We start from the raw sequence: 26,228 nt of genomic DNA, 5'->3' as shown, positions 1-26,228 counted from the left end.
AAATCCATTAAACTGACACAAAAGAGCAATAAAAACCAGATTCATTTCAACTTCTGTTCTGCAATCCCTACTTCATCTAAGCTAAAAGTCTTCAACATCATCCATCTCTTATTCTCCTCTGTCCACCTCACACCGCAGGAGCTGTTAACCAGTTTTAGCACAGAAATGGTAAGTACTGCCAGAACTTGAGTTCACTCCAAGATAGACTGTCATCTTGATTTTTACGTAATGAACAACTGCAAACACACTGAAACAAGATGCTTAAAGATTTTTTTAATTCATTTATTACCTGTGCACAAGAGAAGTAACTACCAATAGAAACTCAAAAGCTATACAGTATTTTTTTACTTGGTGGTTAAAAGTAATTAGAGTATCACATGACCATGAATGAAAGTAATTTCTCCAATTACAAATCAGAATACATGTAAAAATCTCAGTGGAACAAGCCAAATAGCCATAGAAGCAATTCCAGAGCACAAGGCTGTGGCTCTTTAATTTGGACAATGACAAAAGTAATTTACAGTTAAATCTGTGACTATTGAAATAATGTTATAATGCAAGTTTCTGTACAGTTAAATGTAAAGAGACAACCATAACAGTAATTCTAGCATATTTTAACTGAAGTTGCTTAAGCATTTTTTCTGAGATAGTTACCAAAGATCTTGGGCAGTTCTACACCAAATTCAAGTCCTATGATTTTTTTTTTTTTTGTCAGTTTTTTTGGAGTTTTTTGTGGGTTTTTTTTTTTTTTCTTGTTTGTTTTTTGGGTTTTTTGTTTTTTTTTTGGTGGGGTTTTTTCTTGTTGCTTTGGGGGTTTTTGTGTTTGTTTTTTCATTGCTTACAATTTCACTCTATTATATTGTGTACATCTCTAGAAATGAGCCATCTCTGTTGTATATATTGTGTTTATACCTTAGACAAATTAAAGTAAAAGATGGTAGATTACTCAAGTGGTATAAATCTTCCAGCATTTTGCTAGTCAAGAGAATAAAACATGCTTAAATCACAATAAGCAGTATTGGTACCCACAGCTTCAATTAATTTGTTTCCTTTTTAATGTGTAATCTACATAAATTATTATTGAAGGATACTGTTTAAGTAGTAAATAAATTGGCCATTTGTAGGTCAGACAAAACTTGTTCATCCAACTGTGAAAGCTGACACTGTTTCCAAAAAATCACAAATAATGCTGAACAAAAGAATTGATGCACTCAAAAGTGAAAATGCATTGATTCCCAATGTCTGAAGAAAACTACTGCACTCCACCTTCAAATGCATCAGATTGGTTTTAGTTATATAACAAGACAATCCCAAGAGTCAGAATGAAATAAAGCAATCTGAAAGATTAAAGAGCTGTTATCAAAAATAAATTACATTTTTCAAGTTAAAAGAAACACTGCTATGAAGGCTGAGAGCCAAGCAGCCTTTCAATAGCTGCATTGATGTCTCCTCCTGTTGCTATTAGTGCTTGTAAATTTGCTTCACGGTTCAGAAAGCCCATTGCGCTCAGCTGTTCCAGTTGTTGCTGAAATCGAACTTCTGGATTTTGTAACTGCTAAGAACAAAATTTCAAGCTATAAAAGCATAATACATATTTAGCAAAATACACAATTTAAACACAGGTGGGTTTGGCACCACTCTGTCTTTTCTAATTTTTGACTACACCTTTTTCAAATTCCAAAAAATATATTCAGATAAATTCAATTAGCAACTAAAGAAATTTTTTTTAACAAGTCAGCAACATCAAATTATCTACACTTACATACCATTCCTGAACTCCAGGAAAAACTGACTAATAGTGGAGGAGTCACATTAAATTTGGTACATGTATGTCCATGAACCGTTTCTTAAAGATATGCATATCTTTTTTCTAAAACAAAACAGAGTTCAACCTAGCAATGTGGAACAGCAAAGATTATGTTGTCAGCAATCTTGAACATCACAGGCTTTATTTTTCTTCAACATAAAGATGACCACTTTTGTAACACTCTCAAGTATCTGTTGACTAAAATTACCAAAATCCTGATTGTTAGAAAGCTTGAGTCTAAGGCAAACTCTTAGCTTTGCTTTATAGGAAGATCCTGACTACACAAACTCATGGCAAAATCCTGCATTGTCTTAATGATATGACCTTCAGAGGCATGTTTTTCATCAGGACAGAGGATGTATTTTTTCAGTATTTACTTGCACAGCTGAAATAGCACTTTTAAGCCTCTTCTACTGACCTGGGTTGACCAGAAGCATCCAGTGGGCTCTCTCCTCAACTACCTGTCTTCTTTCCAGTGTTTTACAATTAAGAATAAAAGCAAAAATATTTAAATATAATGATGTACATTACCTGAGCATTTGCACCAGCAAGTGCCTGCAACATCTGGTGGACAAACTGTTGGTGACCAGGTTCAGCAGTTCCTGAAGCTGGACTTGTATTTTCAGTGGAAACAGAACTAGGTACAGTGGATGCTGTAGAAGTTCCACTGCTTCCCCCTCCACCCAAACCAGGATTAAACCTGTATAAATTACAGAAAAAGAAATATACCACTTGAATAATAAACACTAGTTTGTCTCTTCTCATTAATTAGTCGGTACAAATTCTGTGAAAGAGAGGATAACAATTTGAGTAATGTACTGAGAAAAAGCCCAGAGTTATCACTGTTTAGAATTGCACAGCAGACAAATGCGACAGATTCTAAAAAAAATTTGGTTAAACTAAAAAAGGCAAGAGGATGAATCTTTAATAAAGGCTGTATAAATCTCTAAATCTAAAAAGAGTAACCAAAACAAGGGAAGACTTCCTGTCCAAATTTGTAAGATCAATTCTTACCCTGGTATAAGCCCCGGTGCTTCTGTTGCTAATGTCTGCAAGCCCTGCTGAATCTGTAGCAGAGCCTGCATTGCTCTGGGGTTTGACATAGCTGATAAGGTGTCAGGATTCTGCATCTAAGAGAAGGAGAGAAACTCTTCAGTATATGTAGATGTTTCAAGGTAATTTTTATTGCTAGATGTCTCATAGAATCTGACATAATTTCAGAACTTGGCTTTTGATTTTGTAGTTGAATATTACAGGAAATCCTTCAGTTATTTTTCTTCTGTGAGAAAACTTCCATAGAAGGCGATGAATGAACTCTCTAGATGTAGAAAAAGTCTCTTGAACAAGAATTATACAAGAGAAGTATTTTTCGTTACAGATTTCAATCTTTCAAAGGCTTCAAGACTGTGTTAGTACATTATTTTAGAATCAGTCTCCTGTATCATACTACTAGTAAGCAACAATGCTGAACATCATGAAATTTGACCAAAAAACACCTAAGAAAAAATACTAAGTTCCTTTTTCCTAGCTGATTTCAGATCACAGCAATTTGGTTGTGACTATTTGTACATATCTTATCTGTATTGCTCTTACAGCCTGAAATGTAAACAAACACACTGGAAAATATACCAACAAGCAAATGTATAATATTCAAGGGTTCTCTGTCGACTGTGACTTCTATTACAAATATGCTTTTACATCATCAAATAATTTAGAATGCAAATCCTTTTCATGTCTGAAATGAAATATCCAAAAGCCTAATTATTTTAGACACAAAACTAGTGGCTTATGCTCACCTTTGCATAGAGATGCAACAGGTACATGAAAAGCAATGTTTCAGTTACAAATAACAGGTTTTGATAATCAGACCAAAGAGCAGATAGGCTTACTAATCTGGGCAGCTTTCCCCTGGCAACTAGACCAGGTTTCTTTTGCTGAAAAACCACATTTGATTAATGTGGAAATCACAGATTAAGGTGAAACTTCCCCTACTGCAGAGCAGAACTGCAGCACAGGACATGAAGAACTCTGATCTGAGTGCCTAAAGAGACTTCAGAAGAGCAATTAATATTTTCCATTAATCTCTTGGACTTTTATCTTCATGATAGCTAAAAGTCAACAAAACAATGAATAGTATATGGAAAAGATAACTCAGATTTAAAGAGATAAACATTTTGGGGTCTCCAAATACAGCTGCTGCAACCACTTTATGAAAATATTTAAATCTTGACTTACAGTCTGATATTTGAAGCTGTCTTACATAAATGCTGGCCCAACTATTCTTAGAGCACTTAGGTGACCTGGATCTCATCTCTATTAATGTTATTAATGTTATTAATTCCAGTAGCAGCCATTCTTCCCTAATTCTGCTGGGCAATTGCCCTTAATTGCAAAAGATGTCTTCCAATATGCAGATTCCATGGTTTCTGTCTTCCAGTCCCACAATATAAACACAGGTAGATAAGCAAGAAAACACAAATTGAAATATTACCAACATTCTGAGAATATCCAGCTGTTTCTCCACACCTCACCTGCAAATCTGTTAATCATCTAACTTCAGACAGTGAATACAACAGAGAACTATTAGTGCAGATAAATTCCAAGGTGGTAATAACAGAAGGCGATACACAAAGGAAACAAGATATGATTCCTACTGTGCATTCATTAATTACCAATTATTCACAGATTTCAAAACATAAATGTACTGGCTCCTCAGCTACTACTGAGTCATTACAAAGCAGTGGCAATACAAAACACCACAGCCATTTATGTGGTTCAAACAATATAAACTATCTTCTGAACACTGAACATGCTACTGTAATTCATGTACATTCTCATTATTTTACTCATAAAACCTCCTGCATGCAGCGAGATCTTGGAAACACATATTTACAATGATTTGCAACGACTGCCTAATGACAGAATTCATGCAGTGGATTAGCTTTTTAATTCCTACAAAAATCTTGCTTGCTTCTATTTAGGAAACAAGTACTACTACACACTGTGGCAACTAATACTAAGCAGATACCTGGGCTGCAAACACAATGTTGGTATGAGCAGAAGATAATGGTGCAGCAATCTTTCCAGGAAAGACTGCAGAACCCACTTCTTTTAAATTAGCTAATGACTTAGGTCTTTCAAGATATGCTCGAGGACCTCTTTTCCAAATATTTAATGCAGGTTTGAAAAGCATGAGAAAAGCATACTGAAACTTTAACTAGCATTGTGAAAAGTACTATTCTTTTTAATTTCCAAAACAAATTTTGTCACAAACAGGCGTTTTCTGGCTGGTGTGCAGTAAGAGTATTTATTCCTTCTAAGCAAAGAAGCAAGAACAAATGTTAGTGGTTATGCTAGTCACAGACAACAGGTTTAACTTTTGAAAGAGATGGAGACATTAGCAAGAATATAATTAAGGGACAATCTAACTTAGTATCTAAAGCTAATGAGAATATATTACAGAATCTAGCTATTAGCCAAATCAAAGACAGGCACCAGTTTACCAAATATATTGCTCATTGACTTGAAGACCTTTATTAAGAGCTAGTATCTCATCTTACTTGCTGAAGGAAAGTTGGAAGTTGTTGTCTCATTTGTTCCTGAAGTTGAGGATTTCCAACAAATAAAGGATTATTCAACATCATCTATAGGACAAAAATATTTAACTTCAAAGATCAAGCAGTAAAAACCACTGGAGGTTTTAAAGCAACTACGGATAATACAGTAATAGTCTATGAAAATTACCTCACAGAATAATAATCATCTATCTACTCCTTTGGCCAAAACTTTCTGGGGGTGTATGTATTTTTTGTTTGTTTTTTGGTGGGGTTTTTTTGTGGGGGTTTTTTTAGGATTTTTGGTTTTGTTTTTTTTGTTTCACTTTTGCTTCATTGGTTCCTTTTTTCTTTTAAGTGAATGGATTTCCAGATACAAATAAGGCAGTCTTGCAAAGTATTACAAGAAAATACTTTTCTGTTCAGCCTCCACCAAAAATCTAAGTAATAGCTTTGCTGTAAATATCACCTGAAGTCAAGGATATTTCCAAGTGAATATTTAGCACAGAAGAGGTAATATTTTTTCAATGTCAGTTCATAATCTGAGCTTCAATATTACCACTTTAAATAAAAATTCAAAGCACTTCTACACCACCATACATAAAACAGCATCTCTACTTTTACAGTGAGGCACAAGTCAAAAATAAGAAGTTCAAAACAGAGTAATATCTAGATAGGGCACCAAGTCTCCTCCTTTCACTTCCCCCAGACTAGAGAGGGTATTTATTTACCATTAGCTCTACCTTAATTCATAACGAAAGCACTTTTTTTGTCTGTTTCTAATGCTGGATCACAAGTTCACACAACCCCATGATGATTTCTGAAGCATATCAGGCATGGTATCCAACTACAAAGTGAAGAAACTCAAGGCAACAAATTGTTGAAAGTAAGCAGCTAATAATTTCAGTAATTACTTAGGAATTAACACTAAAATTACTTAGGAATTAACACTAAAAATTAGCCCATTTGCCACAGGCAATTTTTGAGCTTTTGGGTTTTGTCTTTTTTTACTTTAATACACACAATATATTGCTATACTAAATGCAATTTACCTGTACTGCAAGATCGGGATTCTGGCTTAACGATTGCATCATGCTTCTCATGTAGGGTGCAGACAACATATTCTGCATAAGTTGTGGGTTTTCTGTTATCTGCTGTAATAAGCTCTGCATTCCTGGTGTATTGAACATACCAGCTTAAAGAAAAGGTAAAGGGCACGTTAGTAAGCATTCTGATTATCATCAGAGAAAGGAGACTATCTAAACCCAGAATATAACCACTTGGTTTTCATGAGTTTAAGACCCTGAAACTTACCTCAGTGCTGTTCTATTTACATAGACACATCTACCCTAAAAGTTAAGACAGACATTGTACCGAACACACATTCCCATCAACTATTCACATTATTACCTGTTTTCCCATTTGCCTTAGAACAGAAAAAATACTACAATTCATCTGCAGAATCGCTACCTTTGTTATTTTAAGTATTATTATCACTTAGATTATTTTTCCTATTTTTTTTATTTTTCTTCAGAGGACTTTAACAACAGTAAAATGTTCTACAAAAGTAAATAGCAATAAAAACTGAATCAAAAACTCTCTGTCTAATGAAAAAATAATTTCAGTAAGTTTGCACGTATGTGCAAATATAAACAGTTGCAGTAACAAACACACCTCCAAGCCCAGGTCCCAAATTTGGTCCAGTTGAGCTCTGTCCCATTGTGCCTGAAGTGCTACTTTCGGCATTATTGCTGCCACTGCTCTCACCAGTAGTGACAGTATTTGTTGTGGAAGTCTGTGAGCTGGACTGAGGAGCCCATGGATTTGGCAGAGGATCTCGATTTTCTGTACGAGATGGCTGATTGTCCCCTCCTGCTGATGCATTGCTTACTAAAGAAGCAAATGGGTTACCTCCAAACTACAAAGGAAAGCAAACACTTATCATTCTACAAATTTATAAATCATACAAGAAAATAAACATTTATGGCTTCTAATCAGTTATACTCACCAGTCTACAGTAATTAAATGTAAATATTGTGAAAATACACTAACACTGAGAGATACTAGGACTCCCTCAAAAAATTAAATCACATTTCTTTTCAAAAATAGTGTTGCCACTGCATTGTATTTTGATCAGAGTAAAATTGTGTCTTGCATACTGGTTTCTGACTTTAAAATCTTTTATTCTTCTCACGTTCAGTTTAAAATTACTAAACACATCCTTAAAAGGATTTTACCGGACCTCCAAATCTTAAGGCACTAAATTAAAGGAATTAAAAATTAAGTAACAAGCAAATCTATTAACTTTAAAATAGCTTCTCAGTCACAAAAAGTGATAGCTGTATTTCTTCAGGCTCAGAAGAACACGATTTTTAAAGATCTTTCAAGAGTAAAAGGCTACATAACAACTTCAAGTTTCAGAAATTGTTTTGTCAAATAAACATCTGGACATTTTAATTACTTAAATTCTTTTATTAAATATTAAGTATGTCCTTTCTGTGTCATTTGTAATCTTTTCTCACCTGTTCCTGTGCTGCATTCAGTATTGGCTCCTGGATGTCTGTGTACATACGCCGCAAGGCATTGTATCCCCCTGGTATACTTTCAAGGTTGCTCAAAGCTCGGTCCTGGTTTCGCATCATTTCCTGCATCATTGCAGGGTTTCTAGCAAGTTCTAGTGTCTAGAGAAGTGGAACGTTTAATCTGTATTAATAAGAAATCCATTCTAAAGTGAAAATGTCAGCATTTGGTAATATCTCAGTCATCCCTGTCTAACCCAGTTTAAAATTATGAATAGAGCTGAATCAACCTGTCGGCACAGTGTGAATCAACACAATTCAGTATTTAGCCAGCATTCTACCATAATTCTTACTGTTTCTAACATCATTACAGCAGGCAGCCTATAATATGAAATTTAAAATAAATACATAGAATTTCAAAAGCATCTATTAATCTCTTTGGGTTTTGGTACATTTTGCCATAAGATACAACTTATCTATCTTCTAATTTAAAAAACATTTAGAAGTACCCACAGTGACACAATGAAAATATGCAGAATTTTGGAGAATTACAACTTATGGTAAAATTCCTGGCTAGACAACAGGTTTCAAGGGCAGACAGCCACATCCAGTTCTAGCCTCAGAAGACATGTATTCAGTGACTTTCAAAAACTATGCTGCAGATTTTCTGAAATATCAGTCTATTTTGGACATTAACAACAAGATATGTAGACACTGGTTGTCTATGGCAACCTTTTACAGATTTCGAGCAAGACTAAATACTTAAAGAATGTTCACACGCTCCACTAAGTATGTCCAATTCTGGCTCTGTCGTTTACGTAACAGCAGAATCACAAGTCATGAACTAATAGATCTTTTTACATACCTGTCTCATTATATCTGGATTATTCAGCATGTGACTGATTTCTGGATTTCTCTGTATCAGTTGCTGCATTTGAGGGTTAGCCATAATTAACTGCCTCATCAGGTCAGGATTTGAAAGCATGCTCTGAACAAATGGATTCTCCATTATCTGAACCATCATTTCCGGGTTGGACATAAGTTGTCGTTGCATCTGACTTTGCAGCTCCGAGAAGTTTGAACTATTTAAGCCCAGGCTACTCAGGCCTGCTAAACCTCCAAGGCCACCTTCAAGAGGATGAAAAAATGTGACTGACTATACTTCCAATCACATCCAGATTTTTTCTAAATACAAAATACTTGAACATATCTCATACTTCAAAGTAACAAAAATGAATGGAAAGTCCCATCTTTTTCAAGGCTGTTCAGGAGTTACTTTATTTTTAAATAAACTTTATTTTTAAATAAAATTTGTTATAATTCCAACAGCTTTTCTTCTCATTTTCCAAAGCCAAGATACAAGAAATGTTTGAGACTGGGGGCTTTAGGTCCATGAGCCTCCAGCAACATTTAACAACTGCATTTGTAGTAATCATTTATCTGTCTCCTCTTGGTTAAACTGTAACTAAGAGTGATATGAGTAATATTTCCAATTCCACTTAAATGTAAAACTTGTGTTCCTCCTGGTAATAACGTACCAAGAGGAAATTATGTTTTGAATTTTTGTGCTTTGCTGTATCCAGATAAAAAGTTTCAGAAAGTACTAAACAGACCAAAGAACAATTAAAACCCAAGAAATCATCTGCTTACTATAACTGGCTTTTCCAATTCTACTTCTTCCCCACTCCCAAATGCAAAACAAAAGACAAAAAAGAATGAAACAAAACCCCACCACAACTATGGAAACAGATTATAATTTCTAAATCAACAGACTGCAGCCTCTTCATTCACAGAAGTGAAGACTCTTAATACTATCAGACTTGAAACCTGAGAAACAGTTAATTGTAAGATTAGCAGCAATTTTGTTGCTTTTATTGCAGATCTTGGCTTCATGTCACAGGTCCAAACTTCTATGATTCATCTGTATTCAGATAACAGGAATTCAGATGCACTTTAAGTAGTACAAAGACATTGGAAGGTGTTTCATTACCCATAGTGCCAAAATAAAACATCAGTAGCACCTTACCACTGAAGGTGAAATAGTACAAACCTTGTAGCGAAGTTTGTGGTGAAACACTGGAACAGTTTATCCAGGGAGGTGATGGATGCCCCACCTCTGGAAACATTCAAGGTCAGGTTGGATGGGGCTCTGAGGAACTTAACCTGGTTAAAGATGGCCCAGCTAATTGCACAGAGTTTAGAATAGATCACCTTAACAGGTATCCCTTCCAACCCAAACTATTTCATGATTCTCTGTAAAACTAATGAAACAACTCTCCTTTGGTAACTGACTGATCAGAAACCTTCTACAGCCAATTGAGTATATAACTGTAATTAATTTTCTGGCTGATGTGTTTGTTTGGGTTTTGTTTTTCAAGTTTTGTCTACATTGCGATAAATGTTTGGGCACAATTAGTGGAATCCAAGAGAAGATACCCACCATTCCACATAACAAATATTCTTACCCAAGCCAAAGGGATTACTATTTGTTGATGCTGGCGTTGAGGTACTACTGCTTGATGTTGATGTGGTAGCAGTACTCCCAGAGGTGTTTGCCTGTTGAGTTGGGTGGTCTTGTGATCTAAAAAAGCAATTTCAAAACTTTATGTAGAGTGTAACAAGTTATTTTAAGTAGTGCCATTTGTAGCTAAAGTATTTTACTTCAGAATCTTAAATTACATTTAGATTCTTGGTCATAACCCAGGGATAACTCCAGTTATCCCCACATGGTTTCCTGTAATAAATCTTTCTCAGACACCTGTTATGTCATCAGTTTTTCAGAACAGTAGTTTTATATAGTGAAAAAACAGATAGGTATCACTGTAGCTATTACCACCTTCTCATCCTACCCCATGACGCTTGCCAATTAATTGTTTTCTCTGTCCTTAAGGATCCATGTCTTATTTCACTATACTCACATACTACTGATAACATGCCCACACCTTCAAGAAATAAAGCCTGACAAATTTAATGCAGAATTTATTTCATGCCACATCTCCAATAGGATGCTTTATTGAATGTGAAATTCAGTTAATGTCACATTTTATTATAAGACAAATCTCAAACGCTCAAACCTTTCAGACTTCAAAAAAAGGCTGATAATAAGATCACATGACACTAAAGCCAGCATAATTTAGCACAGGCACTAAAGCCTGCCCAGGCTGTGTACTCATCACACTCTTCTACTGCAGGCAGAAAGACAAATGCTGCCATGCAGTAAAAGAGATCAAGGAATTGAGCTCGAATAAAGTTAACCTGACCTCTCTGTTCTAAAGAAAAGAGACTGCTTTGAAATCTAAATCAATTCTCCACTGTGGTTCAACAATCAATAAATGCCTATATTTGCAGTACTACAGAATAAAATACTTTTGAAAACTACGAATTCAGACATCACAAAAAGATTTGAGAATTTGGCAGTACACTAGACTCCATACTTCAGTTCACCTTGGAGGACCTTTCTCCTATAACATAACTCTGCACTTGCTCCACTCAAGCAAACACCAGAAAAAAACCCCAACCATACAAAAAAACCCCAGAAAGATGCTTTAAAGCATAGATTCTCCTGAGGTTTCTAAGAGTTCTTTAACTTAATTATCAGCAACTGCAAACTTTGAACACAAGATGACTATAACTGGCCAAGCAGCTGTAACTTGAATGAGAAAGATTATAGACTGTATACTGATTGTGATTCTCCTGCTAGAGATATTGAGTTTTCTTTTATCTAGAAAATATGCACATCTTTCCTCCAAAAGCAAAGTAAAAACAAGAAGCATCAAATCCTATTTGTATTTTCAGCTGAGAAACTATTTTGAGAAGCAACTATGCTGCTTTATGTAATAGACATTAAAGGTTCTCAAAAGTGTGACAGAAAAGTAGGTGACACTGAAAGCTGAAGTACAATAGTGCTCCCATACAAACTGGAGCATATTCTTTGAAGATTAAGGTTCATGTGAGTTTCAAGCCTTTGAGCCTTCAGTCTTTCAGCTATATTCCTGTCAAGTGCACATCGCCTTTTACAACCATTTTGCCATTATGTTTCCTCCAAGCACACGTGAACAAATGACACCTGTTGACCTAGAACTCTACTCAGAAATTCTATTTATCTTCACTGCCTATTGCTAATCACTCACTGCTACTCTAACACTGTAGAAGATAGGTAACAAGAGTGCACTGAAAGTCTGTAGCAGTCTAGAAAATGTAGCACAGTAGAAAAAGTAATCTTTTTTTTAACAAGCATGTGGCTGGGATATATGAAGAGTCCCATATTGAAATTACAAATCTAATAACATAGTTTACAAGGGAAAAGATCACTTTCAGATCCAGTTTTGGAAAATAACTTTGACTTTTTCAGATACACAGCAGCAACAGTAACAGCAAGAGTCAACAGAAAAGTAAATGGCAGAGCATACCAAAGTACCTGGGAACAAATCAATCTTGATACTCAGGGCCAAAAATCAGCAAAATCAGCATGTTCCAGGCCACACTGGCAGGGTCTAAATCTTGTCTTTCAAGACAAGCATAAAATATAGATATTTTAGCAAGAATACAACTGAGATATTTCAGGACAATGCTGATTTACATTCTCTCCAGCAGGTTTTACCATGTTTTTAGTTTATTCAAGTAAAGCTAGTAGGTGCAAACTTCAATGCATCATTTGAACACAGCACATGTACATGCAAAGGATCTGTAGTTCTTAGTTCATACTTCATTTTCCCAATGATTCAAACATTCTGCAGATAGCAGAAATACAGCCTTCTAAAATGATTCAAACAAAAGCAGGCATGAATGAAGACATGGAGTGCAATGCTGATAAGACAGATGCAGGAACACTGAAAATTCCCCAAAAGCCACATGTTTGACATTTGCATTCCTGAGGGTTCCTCTGCTCAGAGGCAAAGTGCAAGAAGGCCCAAGAGGCAGGCAGGGGTGTATTTCAGTATGTAGAGCTACAGTAGGTCCAAACTATAAACCCTCTGAAGATTGTGCAAGTCAAAGCATCCTTCTAGTAGTACTCATGGTGCCTCTCTGTCATACTTAGGACTTCAGGCAAAAAAAGCAACAACAAAAAAATAGCAACAGCAGAATACTCACTCAGATGCAAAAAGAACAGAACTGCAGTATTGCCTAATACCATATTCAAGACTGGCATGGCTTGTATCAGCCTAAATTTCAGGTGGAGGAGGCAAAGGCAGGAAAGGGACGCCTCTGACAGTACAAACATGTATTTTGACTCCAGGACAGAGAACATAATCCTTCCAGGGCATGAATATAGAACTGAAGGTATCAATTTGAAAAAATACCTACATTGAATGTTAATGATACTAATTTCAACAAGAATTTGTATTTAATGCTAATGTTAGTAGCCAGCCTTGGCGTCTTGGTAAGGCCTTGAAAGGCAAAGTCTACTTCTGTTCTCTCCTACACTCCATGCTCTTTCCTTCAACATAAGACATTTTCACATCAGAGGGGATCCTCACCATAAACAGAAAAGACCTAAGTAGAACAGAAGCAAAACCACTTTCACTCTAAAAGAATGAACATGTTATTGACTAATAGCAAACTGCTTTTGAGGGATCTATTGCTCTACTTGTTGGAAAGATTTTTGGGCACTTCACTTCACACAGCTTGAACAAAAAAAAAAGCTATATAACAAAAACCAAACCCCCCCCCAAAAAACCTAAAGAAAAAGTAAAAGAAATATATTTAAAAACATAAATCAAAATAAAATATGAGATAAATTTTAAAAAACAGTGTAATTTCATAACCTCACTGTTGTCCTGCAGCAGCTGAAACTAAGGAGCTGATTAAGGTGATTTAGTCAAATCTAGTTTTGCCCAACAGAAAGCTATTAATAATACAGAGCACTTAAACTTCTCTAGAGGTAAACAGAAGACCACTTGTTATTAAGATTACCTGTTCTGTGTTTTGATAACCAGGTGAACAGTGAGTCCATCATGAATTCCATGCTGAGTCAAAGTATCTTGATCTTTTAAAATTTTTCCAGCAAATATCAACACAAGCTGATCAGTGTGGGACTTGAAACGTTTAGAGATTTCTTCCTTGAACTAAACAAAAAAAATTAATATTATACATTTATATAATTAAATACTGAACTGATATTTTAAAAAATAATTTAAGAACAAGCTGTTTTTTACATTTGCTATATTACCTCACTTGTACTGCATATTCTGTATTTCACAAACTAGAAATACTTTTGTTTCCTGAACTTCTTTCTGTCCACAGGAAGATGGAAAATATTTCTTTGCTGTTCAGAAAAGGAAATCTTAAGAATTTAATACCTAGATCATTAGTTCCACAAGTCGTGACAACAAAAATCTGATTTCTCTTGAAGACTACTGTGATTTCAATCAAGCATGCATCCATGATGTGAATAAATACTAGTATATACAGTACTTAAACACACCCATATGTATATACATGGTAAAGTATGCCTATAATTATATACTAGCAAGTACACATATACAAATGTGCATACCACTGAAGCCATCCACTGCTGAAGAACTGAAGACGCAATGCCATAAAGAGGATAAATTTGTCTAGACTTTTGCTTGAACTGAGTATACTCTCTCCTTAGATGTATTTTTGCTGCCTCCCTTCCACGTGTCAAAACTAACATTCCTTGCCACACAGACTAAAGTTATACTTTAAGTGGCTCTGCTTTCTCATTTAATGCATGACACGGCTACATAAAATGAAGTTACAGCCCAGGTCACAGTGAATAAACACATTTTTCATTCACTGAGAAATCATTGCCATACAAGACCTTTTACAAAAGAGACTGCTTACTAAGTGTTAACTGTCAAAAACACCTTAAATAATAGATTAACTTCATACGCTTTATTTTATCTTTTTTCCTGAGGCAGAGGAAGAAAATCCTCTACACATATGGAAGACAGAATCCTAAAAACATTGTTGAAAATGAACAAAAAGATCATCTAGTTTCAACTCCTCTGCCAAGGGCACGACACCTTTCCCTAGACCTGGTTACTCAAAGTCCAGTCTGGCTTTGAACACTTCCTGCAATGGGGCATCCACACCTCTCTGGGCAACCTGTACCAGTCGTCTTCACAGTAAAGGATTTCTTCTTAATATTAAAGAGGGTAAAGTTATTACCTTCATATCATCACTCCATGCCCTCGTAAAAAGTCCCTCACCATCTTTCATGTAAGTCCCTTTTGGTGACTGAAAGGCAGTTCTAACATCTCCCTGGAGCTTCTCTTCTCCATGATGAACAAAACTGTCTCAGCCTGTGTTGACAGGACATGGACTCCAGCCCTCTGATCATCTTGGTGGACTCCTCCCAGCTCACTCCAACAGGTCTATGTCTTCCTCTGCCAGGGTCCTCAGAGCTGGATGCAGCACTCCAGGGGGAGTCTCAGCAGAACACAGCAGAGAGGCAGAATCCTCCTGGCTCTCCCTGCTGGCCATGCTTCTTTGGATGCAGCCTGGGATACAATCAACTTTCTGGGCTGTGAGAACACATTGCTGGGTCATGTCCAGCCTCTTATCCACCAGCACCCCCAGGTCCTTCTCCTCAGGGCTGCTCCCAATCCAGCCTGCCTGTATTTGTATTTGGGATTGCCTCAAACCAAGTATAGGACCTTGCAATTGGCCTTGTTGAACTTTATGAGGTTCACATGAGCCCACCTCTCAAGCCTGGCAAGGATTGGCTTCCCTTTCCTCCATCACCTAATTCATCCCACACTGATTGGCACACATTGTTGGGGTGCACTCAATCCCAATGTCTATGTTACTGACAAAGATGTTAAACATTGCTTGCCTCTGTACCAATCCCTAAGGACACCACTCATCACTGGTCTCCTCATGGACAATGAGCCATTCACCACAACCCTTTAAATTCATTATTCACTCAGCAGTCCATTTGTCAAAAACATGGGTCTCCAGTTTAGAGACAAGTAATGTGGCACAGTGTCAAACACTCTACATATGTGCAGGTAGAAAACAGCACTCACTTTTCCCTCATCTGTCACCACTGCAACACCATCACAGGCAACGATCACATTCATCCTTAGTGAAACTGTGTTGACTGTCACCAATCTTCTCCTTACCTTCCAGTTCCTTAGCATAATTTCCAGGAGGTTCCATTCCACGATCCTGCCAGGCACTGAGGTAAGACTGACCCTGAGTCTTCCCAATTTCCTTTCCCAAAAATATATGGATGTTCTGTTTCGCCTTTTCCAGTCTGTGGGAACTTCCATGGAGAACTGCTACAACTTTTGAAATATGATGGCTAGTGGCTTAGCTACTTTCTTGCCCAGTTCCCTCAGGGCCCATGGATGTATGTAATCAGATCCCATGGGTCTTGAACCTGATCTTCTAGAGGGGATGGTTCTTCATTCTCCCAACCCCTGCTCTCACCAACTTTGACAGTGTGGCTGAAGGATTTGCCAGTGAAGGGAACAGGATGGGCATTGGAGAGTGGGTGCTGAGGCACTGTACTGTGCACCATTTGTTTCTCTTGCATTTTACTGTCTCTCTCTCTTGTTCATTACTGTGATTATTGTTATTTTTACTACTGTTATTTTAAATATTAACTGTTCTTATATCAATCCCTGAGTTTTACCCTTTTTTTCTTTTTCTGATTCTCTTCCCCATTTCACTAGGCAGGAAGAAAGTGAGGAAGCAGTTGCATGATAATTGCTGGCTGGGTTTAAACCATGACAGATTATGATGATGGAAATTCAGGCAGTTCTAAAAAAAATAATTTTGGTGTTGTTTAGGTCTTCAGTTTGCATAACATAACTAAGTAACAGTATATGTAAATTACAGTTAAAATACTTCATCCACTGGGGAAACCAAAAGCCGAAAGAGTTCAGCGTCACTGGCTGGAAAGGATGAGCATTTCTATCCAATTCTCCTAATGCAGTGACTCATCCTTTTAATTATCATGTAACAATTCAACCAACAATGTCAGCTCATTTGCTTTATTGTTCTAAATGCAAGTTTTACTTCATTGCAATAATACTACACTTTGTGGTACCACAAAGGTCATTCAGTCATATCTGGGCATAGAAAAGAATTCAAAGTTGTGAAAATAATGTTTCAACATACTTGAAACCTAGTGTGTTCATGGAAACTAGTTCACTGTACTCCTCTAGTAACTGAATACAGTAAAAATAATGTAAAATCATGTCAATTTTTTACATGACTATTACAAAAATACATGGAGAGAAACACAGTGGGAATCAGACTAAAACACTGGACTAATGTCTAGTCAGAGGCCTGGTTTTCCTAGGGAGAAAAGTAAAAAGCATCTTAACCAGACTGAGCTGATTCAAGGTAATATTCTCCTCAAAGCATGGCAACTTGAAGATTTGGAATTAATTAGAACAAATTCAAAGCTTGTGTTGTTGAAGGCCTTTGCCCAAATTGCTATTTTACCTCAAGCTATCTTGTTTACATAAATTTTTTTTTTGCTTTGAAATACAAAAGCAGCATAGTTTTTCATGTTGAGAACACACAGTGCCTTTTAGCAGCACACCAGCACTTCTTGTGTATACTTTCAATTTCATGCCAAATACCCTTATCTTCATAGAACTTTAAAATAATCACCATTAACAAGAGTTGCCTTTTTTTGTTCACTGTTAAGACACACAGAAAAACAATGCAACTCTCTGAAGCAATCTAGGACTTTCCATACACCTGCTCGACTTGATTGCCTCTCAAGTTTTTTTCAAGGTACAGATGGACACCATAAAATGCTAATGTCCAGTGTTGAACAAAATGCATACTGTACCTGACAAAGTAAACAATTTGTCACCAAACAAAGCAAATATCTGAATGTACATGAAGTAGAACAGCTGACTAAACCAGATATTGTCTTGCACTGTCACTTTGCAGAGCAGATCCATAATTTAAACATTAACCTATTAACATCTGACAACCTGGCCTTGCAAGAACCTGGTAAAGTGTTATTCCAGGTAAAGTGAAAGTATTAACATTCAAACTCTCCCTTGACATATTACAACCATATAATGTTTCAAAAGCTTCTGTTGACTCATTTTATGATATCAAAACCAGTAACTGTAATAATCTTATTATCCACTCACAAAACAAAGTGTTGCGATAAAGTAATAAAAAGAAGAAAACAAATCAATTAAAACATACTTTCCCAAATTCTCTAAACCTCAGCTTAGTAAGTCATACTTAAAAATTAAATTACAGTAACAACCTGGAAGAGGTCTTAGGCAATTAACATCAATTAACATCTGTTTTTTTAACAGAAAACAGGTCCCTAAAAACTTCAACTACTTTGAAAATATGAAGCTACAATTTTATCTAGATGACTGTATAAAAAAGTAAGGTTGCTGACTCCCTGCACAGGAAACTCCTTTTTGAACATAACAGAAGAGGCCATGGAAGCAAATGCTTGTACATAGAAGGCTGAACTGCAGTTTTCATTCTCAGCAGTCTCTCAAATAGTTCTACTACAAAGAAAGATTTTGAAACAGCATTACTTTGTTTGGCACTGCTGTTTCAAAACACACCCATAATATTTAAACTTTCAACTGTCTTTCCTAACAACAGTTAGTTACATGCACAGTTAAGCATATTGACTCAACTCCAGTCTGTTTTACACCCACACTGAGCAGTCTCAGAAGTAAACTTTTATGAGCTACAGCTTTCTTTCATACAACAGAATTAATGGTTACAGGTCGTCTTGACCCAAGAAGTAAGGAACCAAACACACTCACGGCCACAGCTGATAGCTGTGGTTTCCTTTTGGGATGAATCATGACCTGGACATCTTACAACTGACTTAAAGTGAGTCAGTAAAAACAGGGTTTCATTGCACAACTCTAGGACACTATACAGGAAAGAAGACAAGAATTCATCATTTCAAGCAGGAATACAAGCACTTTTGGCCCACAACAGATAAAGTATAGATAGAAAGAATGCACAAACTAAGGCTTCTATGTAAGAGTACCGTCCTTCATGTCTTAATGGGGTTACTATCTTATGGTAGCTTTGCCAATGACCCATGCTAGTTTCATAATAAAATTATTTCCTCAAATGCCTGCAATCAAATAAAACTCACAGAAAAACCACATTTCAAAACACAAAGTCAGATTCTTGATGAGCTTAAAAGGCTAGCAGCCCATAAAGGCAAACTGCAGCAGCACATGGTAGTGTAAAGTTCTAGCCATTTCTATTCCCTTCAGGGATTCTTCAACAAGCCACTACCAATTCGCCAAGCCTTTGTTGGAGAAGCAACGCTTCTCCCCTAAAAGCACTTGGCAATCTACTCTCTCCCTGTTTGTTATGTACCTGATCACTGGCAAAGCAACACAAACTGAAAATAAGCACTGTCTTGGCTCAGGCCAAGAAAGGGTTCACATGGAAACCCAGGGCAGCAGGAATATTTCTCTGTCTGCTCTGGGGTGCCCTGACCCCCAGGGGAGCGCTGACTTTGACCCTCATTCATGGAGGAAGTTTCCTACAACTTCAAGATAGACTAGAATCCACAGAAGTGTGAAATAGATTATCGAGAGTAGTGTAGGTTTATCACTTGGTGAGAAATTTAGGGTTTGGGATTTTTACTATGTTGTGGATGGAAGCAATATGGAGGGCACAGGGCATCATCCTGGGTTTCTTCTTCACGCTTCTTCTTCCTTCTTCTTTGTGGGATTGGGTGGCATTTTGTAATTGGGCAGAAACATCTGCATTGTGGGCTCTGTGAGATCAGTTATTAGGTTAAAAAGGAAAATAATCTAGGTGTCAGTTCTTAATTGGATAGTTTAGTCTTAAAAGACCTTGCAACAAGAGATTGTTAGCCATTTTGTGCCTGCTGATGAAAAGCTGCCCAACTCACAGTAGTGAGACTGTTTCACTGATAAGAAATAAACACTTGAGTCTGAACATGATCTACCATCTCAAGTGCCTTCAATCCAGACCCAGAGAAACCAATAACTGCTACCACCAGAGATTAACTTTTGCAGAAGCCAGAAGGGGGCATGGCTTGGACCCGGAGGTTATTTTATACCACCTCTTGTCATTGACAGCAGCTGGGGAAATGGAAACTCTTCCAGGGAAGAGGGGTTCCTTCTGGCCAAGAAAACATGGTGGAGGGAGATGTCCAGTATTGTCAGTTATCAAGGGAGTTTTTTCGTGTCAATCACTGACTTTCTTGCACCCTTTGCCATTAGTATTGTTTCTGTTAATATTTGTTTTCTTATCTCATTGCTGTTTCCAGTAAATTGTTCTTATCTCGACCTGTGATCTTGACCTTTTGTGCTTCCAACTCCCCTCTCCAGCATGTCTTGGGTTGACTGACAACTTAAGAAGAGTGAAAAGAGAAAAAAGTTTTGTAAGTTACAGGACACTAAGATTCAACTTAACTCATTGAGGTTTTCGTGCTGCATAAAAATAGAAAATGCTTCAAATCCTCTTTTCAGTGTTATTTTTGTCTTGAAAACTCTCAACTGTATTCTACAACTCAACTAATTTATACAACATTCAACATTATTTAACAAATAAAGCACTCAGGCTCAGGGGGGAGAGGGAAAGAAAAAGGTGGCAGAGAGAGAGAGAGAGAGAGAGAAAGATAGAGGCAGTGTGGTTTGGGAAGTATCAGTGGGGTCACTGAGTTAGGAAGTAACGTTCCTAAAAAACAACAGGGTTTTAGAAAAAGACACAGTTTAGGAAGAGCCAAAATCAGTGTGTTACCAAGATTATTCTTGCACTTAATACAAAACACAGCACCATACCAACTACTAAGAAGATGAACTCTATTCCAGTCAAAACCAGAACACCATGTAACCATATCTTCCAAATTCTTAAGATTTTACCCTAACTTTACTCCCAGACAATGACCCTTTTAACAGAGACAAGGTTTATAGTCACTTATTGAAATACTGATTGGTTTTTAAAATCTTTACATGACACTTTTACCACAGCTAATTATTCATTAAGGTTTTCTATGCTGTTGGCAATTTTGAACTGTACACATGGCAATTTTTTAAAACTGTGTGACACCCCTGACTGAGGGTGAAGGATTTTAGCAAAACAAACTCGCAGGACAAATGCATCTGACATAGATAACACTTTATAAAAAATAATTTAAAATATACCTGTCTTAGTGTTATGCAGAGAGGTATCTACACAAAAGACACTTCAACTACTACTTAAATAGGTTTACTTATTTTACTCTGTTTGCCAGTCATTTATCAGAAAACACCTGTTGAGTACTATGGGCACTGATGCCTCTGAGTTACACCTAACTAAGCCAACAAAAGTCAACATACTTTTACTTCGGAAGGTTACTCTATAAAATAATCACCTACCATTGCTCTAAAACAATTTTCATATCACAAAATGAGGGGGGAAAAAAACTCAGGTTAAGAAATAAGTGTAATGAGAGTATATCACGAGACAGACTCCATAAAAAATCACAATGCACTGAAACACCAGACGATGGAAAACCTAACACTAAATGCTTAGTGTATTCAACTGCCTTGAGACACCTGAGAGAGAACAGAACCTGAATCACAATCCTGGAAACAAAAAACAGACTGGATTCCATTATAGAGTTTCAACCTATTTGGTTTATAGCATTCAGTAATCCCTGGATTACAGAAAAACAGTGAAACAGAATTGGATCATGTTAAAATAAAATTCCTATAAAGTACAGTTTCTTAAAAGGGAAAATATTACATAAAATACTAAAAGCATATGCAAACCAGGAAAGATGCTCCACTACCAAACTATCCAAATCTTTAACAATTTAACATTTACACCTGTGTGATCTGTATGAAGCAGAACACTACCAGTTTGGGATCGTGAGATCCAGGCACAAAAATGAAATCCTGGATTTATGGATTTAAAGTTTCAACCATAAACAGTACTGTAATTTCAATAAAAAATTTAGAAGCTCTCCACTTGACAAAAATCAGTAGTCTCAACACAATGGATACATGTATACTTAAAATTAAGCAACTCAGGGATTTTTATATGTAGTTTAGTCTAGTGCAGAAAGCACATTTATGTTCACCTACTTTAGAAAACACACTAGAAACTGTCAAATATACTGTTACTGAAAACTGTATTCCACACTGAAGAGATATTGTATTTAAAGGTTGAAGCTAAACAAAAAGGGGTGAAAAAAACCCAAATCCTGCAAAAGGATCTAATGGGGTGAAAAAACCCCAAATCCTGCAAAAGGATCTAATCTGTTTTCCGTGGAGCTAAACTCAATTTCACTAACTCTTTCTGACGGGCATTGCTCTGAAATTATCATAATAATCAAAGGACTGGCAATCATTCTCTGCAAGAACTGTAAGCTTCTGAAATTATTAGCACAGATTACTGTATTCACTTGTTGGCCCAGAAGTTAATAACATACAGCTAGACACGTTACTCTGTCTCAGAGTTGGAATGCTCACAGAATGGACAACTCAGCATCTTTCAGTGTGCTACACACGCACAGACAGTTATTCTGGACCAGTTATAATAAACCCACAAATACAGCAAATCTCAACACAGGGCACTAAAACAGCATCAAGAAGCATTAGCAAGCTTTAACTCTTCTAAAACTCTCTTATTCTAAATGATGAAGGTAAAAAAAACTAGTTTTTCATGTAACCGGTGCCAACACCTCAATACTCAAACAATTCAAGTCATCCACTAAGACTTGAGTTGCTCCTAAAATGAGTACACTTTTTCTTTGCATTCAGGCTTTACCAAACACATTAAGACAACTCTGCTAAGCAAGAAATTGCAAAGACTGTACTGCCATGAACTCAGAAAATAAACTGAAGGAAGAAAACACAAGACAAGAGATAAACCGTTTTAGTGAGCCGGAGTATCAGCACTGTCAGGGTCAGCTAGTCAACATATTTTACCCATCATGTATTCATTAAGCCTCTGCTCTGAGAAAGATCAGTATCATCCCCAGTCAAGAATGCAAACATTTGGTCCTTCTCCTAATACTGAGCCAACCTGTGCTAAGCACAATCAAATAATTTTCAAAGAAAAGACAGACAGACACCAATGTAAATCAACTGATCTCCCAGAGTAGCTTTGTACTTAGTTTGTTTTCCATACCAACCTGCATACTCACTGTTCTAGCTGCACAACACAGTATCACAGTAACAAATCTATTCTACTGAAGTCTTCCAATACAGGAAAAAAAATCTTGACAGAAAAGTTGCAGACATGGTTTACATTAATGGGGCAACATAAAATTTAAAATTTTTTTTACCCTTAAATTTGGCCCTGATGACACAAAATACTTTCCTAGAAAATCTGGGTTCATGTTCTAGCAGTATTCTGAAATGACCATAAAGAAATAACTCAATTCTTTAAGTTCTAATGTTAGCTATAGAAATATACTGAGGGAGTTTCTTTTGCTGGGTTTTTTTTTGGTTTTTTTTTTTTCAGCCGACAAGTTACTGGCCCACCTATCTCAACTGTACAAAACACTTGCTGATCACAGATGCATTTGAACAGATGTGCAACTTGCCTGGTATTTGAGATTAACCTATTTTCAAGGCCAGTTCTAGAAACATTGCATCTACTGTTGATGCTTATTACTATCAACAGCTCACTTTTGCAGTTAAAGAAAAAAAGCCAATATTAGTCACAATACAGGGACAGCGCATTTTTAGTGCTGTTAACTGCCTGGGACTTCAATCCAATGGTCAACCCAGCAGGGCAATCTTACTTCACAAGCACCAATTTATAACTGCAGACCTAATATTTTAACAACAGTTCCAAGAGAGACAACACTCACAGTTTAAGATACCTGTAGACAACAAAGACATCTGAAGCAGTGTCCTCTGTTAATTCCCTAAAGTTGCATAACTGCTTTCAGTAAAAATTCATGCTCTTGATAGGCTGTACAACCATTTCAGTTTATGACTACTGTTTATTTGAAAACGTGGCATCTCCACCAGTATTCAAATATGAAACAAACTGTTGAAAGTCAAATGCATTACAAAATTCACAGCCAGAGTAAATCTGTTTATTATTTCCAAAGGACCCAACTAACGGCTGAATGCTTTACAGGACAAACACAAATCTCAGGTTAGATTCAGTTTATGAATCTCTCTTTTGAAATATCCTAACAAAACAAAAGCCCCAAAACTGCAAAAACTTTTTAAAAAACTGCATTGAAGCTGCTCACAAATCTATGGAGAACAGAGAAATGAAAAGCACCCCTTTCAGACTGAGATTGCTGGGAAAGCAGTGGACAACATTAAAAAGCAAACACAGACATTTTACTTTCAGGAGAAATGCCTAGATCGAGCTTGCAGAGAGAGTAACTCACAGCACACAACATTGCAGCTGCCAAAAGACTAGAGAAGAAAAGAAAGCAGCTTCAATGCATTGGCAGGTGGAGAAAACCACAATGAAACTCAGGTCTGGGACACTTCTAGCCCAAACACTGATGTATGAAAGGAAAAAAACAAACAAACAAGCAAACAAACAAACCCACAAAACGAAGCTGAATGTAGATTAGACTTAAGGACAAAAAAACCTGAAAGAAATACTAGCATTTTCTCTATTCACAGCAGCTAGGTGAAACAAAAGTCTGACAGTCTAGTTGAAGTGCTAGCACTACATTTGAAGTTTCAGAGCCTTTACTTCATCTTTTGTATCTCTTCTATTAACCTGACAGTGTCCTTCAGCTCACACTTAAGGAATGATGTCAAGTTCTGTATCTAGACGTTAGTGGTGCTTTAGGACATGTAATCTCTTTTTGATGAGGTCTGCAATACCAATAACACACAAAAAATGTGGAATAGCACAAAATTGCCATATTTAGAGCCATTTCAAGGAGAAAACTGGGAAATCCTATGGAAAATGAAAGAAGTTCTGAATCGAGGGATGTCTATGTGCTTTATAGGCAGGACACTGCATTTTTACATTTTGATAGCATGTATCATTTGCTATGATTTGCTGCTTTCTAATTTAAATAAATGAAATTTTAGTCAATACTTGCACAGCAAACCTTCTACAAAACTATAAGACTTGCAGGAAACAGTGCAGATGAATCAGCAGGTGTCACTAGTTCGAGAGAGAGGCAGCTGTGGCACAGGCTTTCACAGGGAGGCACAAAATCCCTAATAACTTGGTTATCTGACATAACCACGCCATGCTAAGTACCATATCCGTAACTAGCACATCAAAGTACAGGAGACTGCAGATTTTACACATACATTGCAAGGCTACAACTTCCCAAAGTTGAAGGCTGACTCACTGTTTCTAAAGACAGTGTTAGATCAAAATAAACAGTGGAAACAGAGAGATACAAGTGACTGCATATGTTTTCTATAGTCATGTTAGCCAGCCAGTGAGACAACTACCACCAAAACCAGTCAGCTCAACAGGACAACTCACAGCTAGAAAATGAGAGAAGGCTTCGGGGTGACCTAACTGTGGCCTTCCAGTACCTGAAGGGAACTTGCAGGAAGGATGAGGCAAGACTGTTTGCAAGAACGTGTGCTGACAGGACAAGGGGCAATAGCTTCATAGTGAAAGAGAGTGGGTTTAGATTAGCAATTACGAAAAAATTCTTTACTGTGGGGGTGGTGAGGCACTGGAACAGGCTGCCCAGAGAAGCTGTGGATGGCCCATCCCTCGAAGTGTTCCAAGCCAGGTTAAACGGGGATTTGAGCAACCTGGTCCAGCTGAAGGTGGCCCTGCCTACGACAGGGGAGCTGGAAGATTGTTGATGTGACTTCACGAATGAGCTACATGCCCCTTCCGAGCCGGCCCTCGGCAGCGCAGCAGAGAAGTCGGTGAGGAGGGTACGAGGTGGCACATTTCTCCACTACCCCCTCCTGGGCCGGGATCGGTGCCGGTGCTCGCCCAACAGCGCCCGGCGCGACCCGGGCGAGCAAAAGCTGCTTTGTCACCGGGCAGGGCCCTCGCCCTGCGCTGCCGGAGGCGGGAGCCGCGAGCCGGCGCTCCCCTGCCGGGCGGCGCGGCGCTCGGCCCCGGCCCCAGCGCGGCCCCGCCAGCCCCCTCAGCCTGCTCGGCCGCCCCTCACCTGCCGGATGCTGCTGGTCTCGGAAACGGCGAACTCCTCCTTCTCCTTGGGAGTCTTCACCGTAACTTTGATGATCCGCGGCTCGGAGACACCGGCGGAGTCGCGGGTAGGGGAGCCAGGGGAGCCAGAGGGGCCCCCCGCGGGCCCCTCCGCTCTGTCCGACATTGCCGTGTGCGGGCGGGCCGGGGCAGGGCAGGGCAGGGCAGGACCGGGCCGGGTCGAGTCAGGGCAGGGCCGGGCCGGGCCGGGGCAGGGCAGGGCCGGGCAGGACCGGGCAGGGCAGGGCCGGGCCGGGCAGGGGGCCTGGCTGCTGG

General features: G+C 37.8%; 1 protein-coding gene across 4 annotated transcripts; it reads right to left on the bottom strand.

Moving 5' to 3' along the window:
• Nucleotides 1-1,032: 1,032 nt before the first annotated feature.
• UBQLN1 (ubiquilin 1) lies at nucleotides 1,033-26,228 on the bottom strand. Of its 4 annotated transcripts, none has more exons than XM_059492201.1 (11): nucleotides 25,915-26,228; nucleotides 13,794-13,945; nucleotides 10,346-10,461; nucleotides 8,746-9,008; nucleotides 7,884-8,042; nucleotides 7,036-7,279; nucleotides 6,414-6,556; nucleotides 5,368-5,451; nucleotides 2,822-2,937; nucleotides 2,339-2,507; nucleotides 1,033-1,552 (listed from the first exon to the last, which is right to left on the bottom strand). In XM_059492201.1, exons 1-11 carry the CDS (start codon nucleotides 26,077-26,079, stop codon nucleotides 1,400-1,402), a joined length of 1,764 nt encoding a protein of 587 aa, XP_059348184.1. In that variant the 5' UTR covers nucleotides 26,080-26,228; the 3' UTR covers nucleotides 1,033-1,399. The 4 variants fall into 4 exon arrangements, with proteins under 4 accessions (XP_059348184.1, XP_059348183.1, XP_059348185.1 ...); XM_059492200.1 differs by having other exon boundaries at nucleotides 1,033-1,555; nucleotides 25,915-26,227; XM_059492202.1 differs by lacking the exon at nucleotides 5,368-5,451 and having other exon boundaries at nucleotides 1,033-1,555.

Source organism: Ammospiza nelsoni, chromosome Z (genome assembly GCF_027579445.1).
Source record: "Ammospiza nelsoni isolate bAmmNel1 chromosome Z, bAmmNel1.pri, whole genome shotgun sequence".
Taxonomy (NCBI): Eukaryota; Metazoa; Chordata; class Aves; order Passeriformes; family Passerellidae; genus Ammospiza; species Ammospiza nelsoni.
Note: the sequence above shows the minus strand (reverse complement) of the source record. Positions and strands in the feature narration are given on the sequence as shown.